The sequence below is a fragment of the Gambusia affinis genome, linkage group LG01, assembly GCF_019740435.1.
Source record: "Gambusia affinis linkage group LG01, SWU_Gaff_1.0, whole genome shotgun sequence".
NCBI classification, from domain to species: domain Eukaryota; kingdom Metazoa; phylum Chordata; class Actinopteri; order Cyprinodontiformes; family Poeciliidae; genus Gambusia; species Gambusia affinis.
This window is the reverse complement of record NC_057868.1, coordinates 37,501,953-37,512,208: the sequence shown is the minus strand read 5'-3', so window position 1 is coordinate 37,512,208 and position 10,256 is coordinate 37,501,953. Positions and strand designations below refer to the sequence as shown.

At 38.6% G+C, this 10,256-nt stretch overlaps 1 protein-coding gene across 2 annotated transcripts in view; it reads right to left on the bottom strand.

Moving 5' to 3' along the window:
• Positions 1 to 5,799: 5,799 nt before the first annotated feature.
• plekhg5b (pleckstrin homology domain containing, family G (with RhoGef domain) member 5b) overlaps positions 5,800 to 10,256 on the bottom strand; it is a 76,703-nt gene continuing 72,246 nt past the window's right edge. For both annotated transcript variants that reach the window (XM_044120321.1, XM_044120327.1), the window contains 7 exons: positions 10,047 to 10,184; positions 9,823 to 9,942; positions 9,603 to 9,735; positions 9,258 to 9,373; positions 8,994 to 9,142; positions 7,151 to 8,128; positions 5,800 to 7,058 (listed from right to left, as the gene is read on the bottom strand). In XM_044120321.1, coding sequence (XP_043976256.1) covers positions 7,049 to 7,058; positions 7,151 to 8,128; positions 8,994 to 9,142; positions 9,258 to 9,373; positions 9,603 to 9,735; positions 9,823 to 9,942; positions 10,047 to 10,184 — 1,644 coding nt within the window. In that variant the 3' untranslated portion in view covers positions 5,800 to 7,048. The remainder of the gene's footprint in view (positions 7,059 to 7,150; positions 8,129 to 8,993; positions 9,143 to 9,257; positions 9,374 to 9,602; positions 9,736 to 9,822; positions 9,943 to 10,046; positions 10,185 to 10,256) is intronic.

Sequence of the window (10,256 nt, the reverse complement as noted above, 5' to 3'; positions counted from 1 at the left end):
TGCTGGCATCTGGATTTTTATCAATGGGTATCCACATTTATTTTAATAAAACTAAACCCAAACCATTGTTTTCTCTGATTATACTGCAGGTATGTTGCATTTGGGTCACTGTTTCAAAACCACTGGCTACCCCCTCCATTGTGCACACCACAGATAAATCAGGACATCCACTCAACTCAGGTATTAAGCACAGAACACATTGTCAGATTAATTGAGCGATTGCAGTGTAAATATTAAATGTACCGGACTTACACGTTAATCCCTCTGTCCTCCTCTTGTATTACTCCTCTTCCAATGAGGCTCCATTTAATTTAGAAAAGACAGATTTATGTTTTATGTTCCAGACTGCTGCCCTAAAAATACAATATTGTAATTACAGTAAGCTTCTTATACACTAATACAATTACTGAGGTGAGGAGTTTACACTGTCGTGTGAAGGTAAGGCCTTATGCTCTTTGATTTTCAGAAACACAAGTTTTCTAGGGATAAAGACAATTGATCCTCAAGCATATGTCACATCTTTGAGGGATGAATTTATGCTTCCAGCAGCAGCTGGTAATACAATCATCAGTTTGGTGCTTTTGGGGGACTGTGGGATCAACACTGAAGCACTGAAAATCCTTTATTTTAACAACACCCTAATGCAAAGGAAAAACTATTGCACTATTGCACCCAAAGCATCAAAAAGGGAGTAGCTGTTTTTGAAAATGTAGGAATTTAAGTTTGAAATGACTACACTACATACAAAAACATAATTAAAGCATCTTGGTAGATTGAATTTAATTGTAGACCCAAATGGACCAGATGTTCAGCTTTGATGTACAGTGTTTAATGTACAACAGTAAAAGAAAAAAAACTAAGCTTCACAATAACAAGCATCCCTTTAACAAGGCTGCAGACAAACTGGGTATGCCTTACTTATTCAGTTAGATGAACTGCCACAACATTTAGTTGAACTCAAAACACATTCGTATTAAATACATTAGAATTTTTGTTGCAATAAGGCTTGTTTATCAGATTAAAAGTACCTTTTGAGGATAACAGCCTTTAAGAAATCATATTTTTGTCAGTTGAAAGCAGAAAATCATTATAATTAAGAGAAATAAAGGCTTCAGTTTGTATGCAACTTATCTGTTTTAATGAGTGAATAGCGTTACCTTTAAATGAACAATTCAATAATACTCTAAACTAATGGATATGAAACAGGTGGTGGTGGAGAACTGACCTCACTTAACAATCTTTCCTTCTGCAACTTGCACAGACAGAAAAACATCTATCTATGTTTTCTCATCTCCCTCCAGCTTCATCTTTACCCAGCAGATCCAGACATGGTACTGAGAAAGAAGCTTTGGTTGCATCTTGTTGCAGCCAGGAACTGCAGTCAGAGTTGCATTAAAAAGGATGTTTTAATGTCATTATAATGTAGAAATTCATTTATTGGGAAATAATACCCATATTTAAACTTTTTGGCCAACATAAAATGTATCAGAGACAGAAAAAAAGGGTTCATTACCTTAAGCAGATTTTCCCTACACTGAGACATGGTAGTGGCAGCAACATGCTGTGGGGATCCTTTTACTCCAAGTACAACAGGAAGCTGTTCTTAAATGCAAAAAACTTGATCAGAGTTTCATTTTCTGGCAGGACAATGATCTTAAATAAGCAGTTCATAGCATATTCACATGTCAGAATGTGACATGTGAATGTCAGTCAAACCTCTAAGTTATGCTCCAAAGAAAAACTGACACAAATGTAATTTTCTAGATGCTGTTGTATCCCAAAAGATTAGAAGTTGTAATTACAGCAAAATATGGTTCCATGAAGTCTTATAACATACGCACAAAAGATTTTTGTTTGAGTAAAGAACATAAAAATTGAAGACTGTGACTGTAATGTGAAAACTCTGTATGGGGAAATTAAACACAACCATACAGGTTCTGTGGTACAAGTGATAAATGAGTTCCAAAAATAATCAGACTTGATTATTGCATCTATCAGTGTTGTCCCACCGCTTCATTGCAACATGTTTAAAGACGTCATCATCGTTGCCTTTTGCCTGCTCAATGTGGTTTATGAGAAGGAAAGGAGCCAGATGTTCCCATGGTCCATGTGAAGGTAACCAGTCTGATGGCTGAGTGTGGTTGTGATCGACGGCAGATGTTTCCAGAGTTAGCCACACCATATGGCTTCCACTCATCCACAGGCCTTTTCACAGCACAGCCCTTGTAAACATGATTCAGTGTGCTCTTCTCTTTTTTTGCCCCTGTAGAACATGTCCTAAATCCAATCACATAGTCCCTTTAAAGGGGATGAGGTTGATGAATGGGAATGTGTAGCAGTAGTAGTGACCCATAAGCCTCTGCTGAGATTACAGGCAGCCAGTCAGCTTGGCCTCGTCGGGGCACCAGGAAACAGCTACAGCTTAAAAAGGGATTGTTTAGAAAGACAATAGTGTCTACCTGGTTTTAATCCCTTGCTCTAAAACAGTCCAGGGGATTGACAGAGTTTAATAAATGAAAGTGCTCCTTTAATCAGGATTTGACAAAGTGCCCCTTTGTGTTAATCAGACATTTTTTACAGCATGGTTTTTGACATCTGCCGCAGTGAGTGGTGTTAACCCTCTGTTGCCCTGGCTGCACTGAGCAAACATTTCCACCATACCTCAGTAGCAATAAAAGGGAAGAAACATTGAGTACAAACTCTTGTTGCTCACAACAATATCTCCTTGCGTTGAATCATCAGCATTATCTGAAATATAGGAGTTATTACTGAAAAACATAAATGTAATTGCTCGAAATGAACGCAAATACAAATAAAAGTAATGTCATTACTATCATAACCGCAAAGGACTGCTTGGATGCAATATTTGGTAAGATTAATTTAAAGTAGGATGAATGCAAATTCTGCAAGACAACAAGACGTTTGCCCTACTGGACAGACTTGTCCTTCATGTATATTTTCAGTGGACAAGATGCTTAAGAACAGAGTGGTGGGAACATTTTGAAAAAATCAAATACTAAAAAAACTAAAATAGTCAAAATGCTAAGTGAAACAGGCTTTCAATGATTTCCTGTTATCTTGCAGCTCATATTTTAAGCATCAATCCAAGATTTGTTTTTCAGCAATAAAGGAATAAAAGCCATCACTTAACAGTTTGGGGTGTTTAATATATGATTCAAAGGTCTAAAGATCAACTTTTCTAAGAAATTTATTATTTATTTGTTTCCTGCATGCAAGGCAGCTGACTGTCATTACATCTGGCAGCATGTCCTTATTTATCTGCAACTAATCTATAGAGACAGCTGGCCTAGGGCCATATAGGGGGGACAACCTCATTACTTACTTAACAGAAGCTAATCGAACAAGAATGTGTAATTACATCAAAACTAAAATGAAAATCTGCATTTTAATAATTAAAGTCCAGCGTATCAGCAGTGAAGCATGATAAAATAGTTTCAAAACGATGGATTACAACCATAAATCCGAGCAGGCCAGATGTGAGAGCAGGAGGGGCCACATGTTTTCTGAGGCCAGATTAAGGCAAAAAATCCCACAGCAGAGCTCCGTCTTTTTTCCACCCCAGCTTAGAGGCTTGTGTCGACTCAACATGCTGTAATCCACCGATTAGCTGATATAATCACCTGTAAATACACCTTGGCGTTGACGTTACCCAGGGCCAGCAAGCTTGGCTCCAACGACCTGAATGCATGCTGAAAGCAGAGGTGAGTCGGATGAACTTTGAGGGAAGCAGACGGCGGTCCCAGACAGACAGTTGTACTCGATATGTGATCCCTGATTTCCCAGAAACTCAGATGAATTATCTTCAGCTCTAAATACTCCAAATGAATTGACTAAGTGCTTTGACAGAGCTAAAGTAATGTTTTACCTCTTCTCCCACAGATCAGCTTTTAATAAAGATTTAGAACACATTACATTGTTGTTTTAGCAGATATGTGGACACAACAACTAATACATTCACAGTGCTTAGCAAGTTTAACTAGTCCCTTTAAACATTTTCACATTTTTTCTAGTAATAACCTAATATGCATGAAATAAGAGAATTTACAAGAAATTTTCAGCAAGAAATAGGAACTTGTTTAAAGTAAAAAAAAAAAAGGGCTAAAAAGTATCACTGCCAGATTATTTAACTTATACAAGGTAATTTTCCTATAAGTGAAATAATCTGTCAATGGAATGAATAATTTTTCATCAATATTAAGGAATTATTGACTCAAAACAAGCTTCTATATTTTTTTCCCCAAGTTACTTGTAAGTTAGTTTTGTTTTATTTCTAGTGTGCTGATATTTGAACTAGAAACTTGACCAGTAATTGGTAAGATAGCATGTTTTTGCAGTGTGCATTTTGGTGGTATTGGTAAAAATAAGCTTTGGCTACCATGTAACAAATTCCAAAAAAAAAAACTGTATAGAGCTGAAACCAGAAGTTTACATACACTGAATCAAGTTCTGACTTAAGTGGCATCAGACCAAACTCTTGTTTTCAAGGCAGAATTACCTAAATTATTTCCATTGCTATATTCCACAATAATGAGAAATAAAATGTCATTTAATTATTAATGTTAAAGTTTACATACAGAATGATTAGCATATTTTTAACAATGAGGAGGAAAAGCCCAAATGATGTTATGACTTTGGAAACATCTGATAGGTTAACTGACGCATCTGAATTAATTTTAGTCTCCCATGTGGATGTATTTTAAAGGAATGCCTGGAACAAACTGCTTTGTTTGATACAATGGGGAACTCTAAAAAAAAAAATAAAATAAAAGAAATAATCAGTCAAGAGATCAGGAAGTGAGTTTGGTGCTGCACCAGTTTAGATTATCCGTGGGAACAATTTCTAGATGCTGGAAGGCACTACTTTCCATCTGTTCAAATAGTTATACCAATATAGACATGATGAAAATGTCCAATCATCAAGTGCTCAGGAAGGAGACAGTTCTGTATCCCAGAGATGAAAGGGTTTGGTCCAAAATGTGCAAATAAACTCTAATAAAAAAAAAAAAAAAAAAAAAAAAAAAAAGAAGAGGAAGTAGTTCCTTCAAAACAGACATTAAAAATGCCAGAACACAGTTTGCAAGCGTACACAGGAACAAAGATCTTCATTTTTAGAGACATATCTTGTGGTCTGATGAAAGTGAAGTGGAACCGTTTTGCTAATACAGCCATAGCTACTTTTGGAGGAAAAACCAGGATGTTCCCAACTGTGAATTTTGGTGGTGGCAGTATTATGTCGTGAGGCTGCAATAGTAACTGGTACACTATGAAAGAAATTCCATCATCAGAAAAGAACATTTTGTGGAAATATTTATCAGCCAGGAAGTTGTAGTTTGGGTGCAAATTGGTCCTCCACATGGACAACAATCCTACGCATAAAGCCAAAGTGTTTACAAAATGGCTTAAGGACAACAAAGTTCTCATGAAAGAATGGCCCAGATCTTCAGCAAACTGTTATGAAAATTCTGAAAGGTAATCAAATCTGACTGTCTCTCATTACTGTGGCGTTTAGAAAATATAAATTACTTTGGTAATTACAACTGACCTAAAAGGGGAGGTTTGGCCTGATTTAACTGTGAGAAAAAAGCTGTGTGTGTGTGTGTGTATTTCAACTGTATCACTTGTGGTCTGAAAATTTCCTGGAATACCCCAGAACAGGCTAGCTTCCCCCTTACAACCGGTCTACTGTAAGCAATCCAAAACAGATGGGTGGATTGATAAAATTCTGTCTCCATTTCAATATAAACACAATGATTGTATTGAAAACAAAAAAATTTAAGGTATTTTGTAGTTTTTTTTATTATTTCATAAGACACTTTGTAGTCATTCCTGAAAGAAAAGACATGATTTTGGTTCTTAGCATGTTAATGCCTGACATGACAAAAAAAACCAAAATATTAACAAAACATTTTTACAAATTATGAAAGCAAACATAAACAAAATCTTATATATAAAACATAGCAGGGGTAATAAATATTATAAACAAAGAAACAGAAGTAAACAATTTCATTTACCTATTTGGTTTGAGCAAAAAAAAGTTACTGATCTGTAAAGCTTTTTTTAATCTCCTGGAGAACGTTGTTCAGCTAAAGCTGTGCAGAATAATCACCACAAACCTCTTTCTTCAACCTGCTAACATTACTAAGAAAGAAGCACTCTCCTTTCTTCTTGTGAATCCATTTTATTTTTTTTGTGTGCGCGCCTTGAGCTGGAACATGTATAGTGCAGAAAAAAAATACCAAAATGGCTTCAGTCACCCATTTTAAGTCATTAGTTCAGCAAAAAACGCGAACAGTAAACACAAAGTTGAAATTAAGCTGAAATGTGATTGGCTTATTTGGACTGCTTTTTTTGTGGTTGTTTTCATTTTAGGTTTTGCTCTCACAGGGTTACACAGGCCTCCCTTCTTTGGGAGGGTTTGCATAATCAAAGGAGATGGTGATCAGTTTCAGTCAGTCAAGAATCAAAAACGCATCATACGCAAGTGACTCATTACATGGCTGAAAATTTCACTCCTTAGTTTTGTACTTAAAGAAAACAGTGCAATAATTTCCTTTGTTGAAGTAAATCAGGAGCAATGCAAGTGTCCAGGTGTTTTTTGTTTGTTTTGTTTTTTCTTGCTAACACACAAGCATATTCAAGATTTGGTGTCTCTTTCTTCAACTCGTGAGTGAGAGGAAGGGAAGAGCTCAGCGTCTCCTGTGTGGAGTGCAGGGACGAGGTTGTCGGACCTCCGCCTGGACGTCTCCTCGCTGCAGGTTCCACCCCTCCAGTGCTACTTCTGTTGCAAAGTGCAGACAGCTAATGTTCCCTCCCTTTTTGTTGGAGGAATTCAAAATCCAATGAAACATTAAAAAAAAAAAAAAAAAAAAACTAAGTGATGATATATAAATAAAAATGTCCAGAATAGCAACTGCAAGGGTGAGAGCAGTGTGATAAAGAGTGCATCTGTGTCTATAGAAAATCAGTCCATCCAAACAAAACAACGCTAACCCTTGTGATGTCGATGCAGCTCTGCCATTTGGAAGAGTTATACCTCCCTGGAAAGAGAAAGATAAAGATCAATAGGCATGTTGTTGTGGATGCAAAATTGTCTAAAATCTAGTTTGAAATTTCAAAAGAAGCGACTTACGATGCAGTCAGCGTGGAGTTTAGAACTAGAGTTGTGCGTATCTTGTAAAGCTGAGCTAACGTTAGCTTCTTGTGCTGCGGGGCTGGAGATTTCCTTTTTTTGTTTTTAGGTGAATTCGTGTCCGCTGTCATCGTCTCACATTTCCTATCTGCTCTGCTTGTCAGCGCCGTCTCCCCACCTGCCTCTTCTTGCGTCTTACGGGTGAGCATGGCCTCGGCCCGGCTCAGGCTGGCCTGCAGTTTGTCGGAGGGCATACTGGAGCTCAGGCAGTCTTCGGAGCGGTTGAAGCCGTTCCGCCGCAGCTCCAACAGGCTCTTGCTGTGAGCCAGAGAGGATGGGTCAACGTCCGTGCAGTCCAGTTCCTGGGACTCAGAGTTGAAAGAGTGTGTGTGAGACACGGGGTTTTCTTCGTCGTGGACTCGCTGCAGGAGGTTGTCCTCCGAGCGGGAGAAGGTCAAAGAGGTCAGCCTCTGCATGCATTGAACCTTGGACTGCACAGGAGGCCTCCGGCGAGGTTTGGTTGACTGCACCACAGACAGCTGGGACCCTACAGAAGCATTCTCTTCCTCCTCCTCCTCTTCTTCTTCGCCTACTTCCTCCTCCTCCTCCTCCTGTTCTTCCACTTTCCTATTTTTGCCAAACACTACCTCCTGGTCTTGCACTTCCTCCACCTCCTCGCCCTCACTTTGGATGGGCTGTGGCTGCAGCTCCCGCTGAAACGACTCAGGAGAGAGGGTACCATACGCACTGTCCATAGAGAGCGATCGCCGCTGCGAGTCCAGCTCCTCGTTCTCCTCCTGAATCTGTCCGATGTAAACAATGGGATGCGCTTGAAAGGTGGGCTGCTGGAGCTCGGACCTGTCTGACAGGAGAACCAGGTCAGGCTCAGAGTCTCTGCTGGAGGCAGGGGATTGTTGGTGCTCAGTCGGCTCATCCACATCCATCACGGACAGGGTCTCTGTCGAACCGTCTGACTGGCTGAAAAGACAGGATTTTGAGCTTTACAAAACATAAAACCAAAATAACACAGTAAAATAATTTTTATATATATATTTTTAATATTTCTTTTCTTTGCAGAGTGTAGCAGGGTAGCCACCTGAAATCTTCTTGAATAGCATAGTAACAGAGCCGAAATTAAACTATAATAAAAATGATATTCATGTTGTTCTTTAAACTTGCTGTAGTTCTTAACAACTTTGGCTGGGAAAAAAATAAAAAATTGAGCAATGTTTAAAATGGTAAAGGCAATTAAAAAGTACCAGTTTAAGAAGATTTTATTAGTTTATATACAATATATGCATAATTACTGCACAAAGAAAAATCCTTTTTCACCTGTTTTTTTTTTTTTTTTTTTTTTGCCAACTAAGTGCTTTGTGGTGTGATTTTCTATACGAAATGAATTAAAATGCATTGAACCTACAAACAAAACTAAGTTTATTGTTCTTTAAAAATAATAATAATTAAAAAAAAACTAAACTAATTTCCTAAAGTAGGTATTAAAAAAAAAAAAAGCAACTTATTTTGTTTTGAAGATTCATATTCCAGATTTTAAAAACAAGTGCTTAGCTGAACAGAAGACAAAAAGGCTTTTAGGGTTGTAAAAGTTGCCAATCCCTGATTTAGGCAGAAAACTTTTTATAAATTGTCATAATAAACTGATGGCAGTACTTATTAACTAGGGTTAAATTTGAAAGGATGCAATTGACTTTGAATCTGCAAGCATTATTACATTGTATTTAAGTGCAAAATTGTTTTGAAAGGGCACTAATTAAACTGTACTGAACAGAATTGGTTGAAGAATGAGGCCAATAAGTGGAGAAAGTCAAGTGGAACATCACAGTACCTGGAGTTCTGCTCTTCCTTGTGCCGAAGGATCGGGGAGCTGGTAGCGGAGTTGCTGCTCTCATCTTCCTCTTCCTCCTCATCTGTGCATTTCTTCTGAATGTCCTGCTGCCGGAGGACTTCCTGACTGCGGAGTCTCTGCAGCTGGTTCTAAAAGAAATCACATAACGTTTCAAAAAAACAAAAAAAAACACAAAAAATAATCACACCATCATATAAGGACTGCAAATCTCTCAGCTGAAAATGGGAGAACCATTTCACCAACCTGGACATTGCAAATTGCATCAATCCAGCTTCGCCCCTGGGAGGCGCTGTTGGCTTGGAAAGTGTAAGCTCCTACTGCACTCTTGAACTCATTGAGGTAGATAAGGATAAAAGAACCTAAGAACACAAAAAAATTCATAATGTGAGTGCCACAGACAGAAAAAGATAAACACTTAAGATTTTTACTTTACTGCTCATATTTTGGCAGTAAAAATATGAGCAGAAAATATTTTATGCAGAACATTGTTACAGTTCCTCCGTGTTGCAGATTTCCTGCTTTCCTCCAATTCACATTTCCAGACAAAACAAAACATTTGCATCCCAAAAACAAAAAAAAAGCCCTCACCAGGATCTTTGAGCTCCTTACAGACGATGTTGTGAATGAGGAGAGGCTGTCTGATAATTTTAACCTTTTCAACTCGTTTTACCGGTTTGGTAACTAGCAGCAGGTCGGTGAACAGGAAACAGTAGACCTCCATCTGCGGGCCAAAAGTCAGAAACCAGGTGTGACTTCAAAGAGCAGAGCGTGTCGTGCGTTTACAAGCGGTCGTGTGACTCAGTCTTACCCTGCTGTCTTTGCCCTCTTTCATCCTCAGAGCTCCCTCGAGGTGCAGCTGTCGAGTCTCCTCCGGTGACGTTTCTCTCATGGGAGACATTAGATCGAAGCGGTTGTACTCTTTGAGGATCTGAAGAGGAGAAGACCCCCCAAAAAAAAGAGAAAGCGTGAAGCAAGAGCTTACATAAAGCCTTATAACTGACAGCTCTGTGGTGTCATAAATTAGCTTCTTGCCTTCTCCACTTCTTCACTGCTGCCCTCCACGGCCTCGTAGGAATCTATGCGGGCGGAGATGGTGGCCAGCTTCTGCTGCTCCTGACGCTGTCGCATCTGTGAGTCCACGCTGTTGATGAAGCTCTCCACTGTGACCAACTGAAACACACAAAAATACTCATGTTCAAACCTGATGCAGGGTGAATAAATACCAGTATGAACAGTAATGGT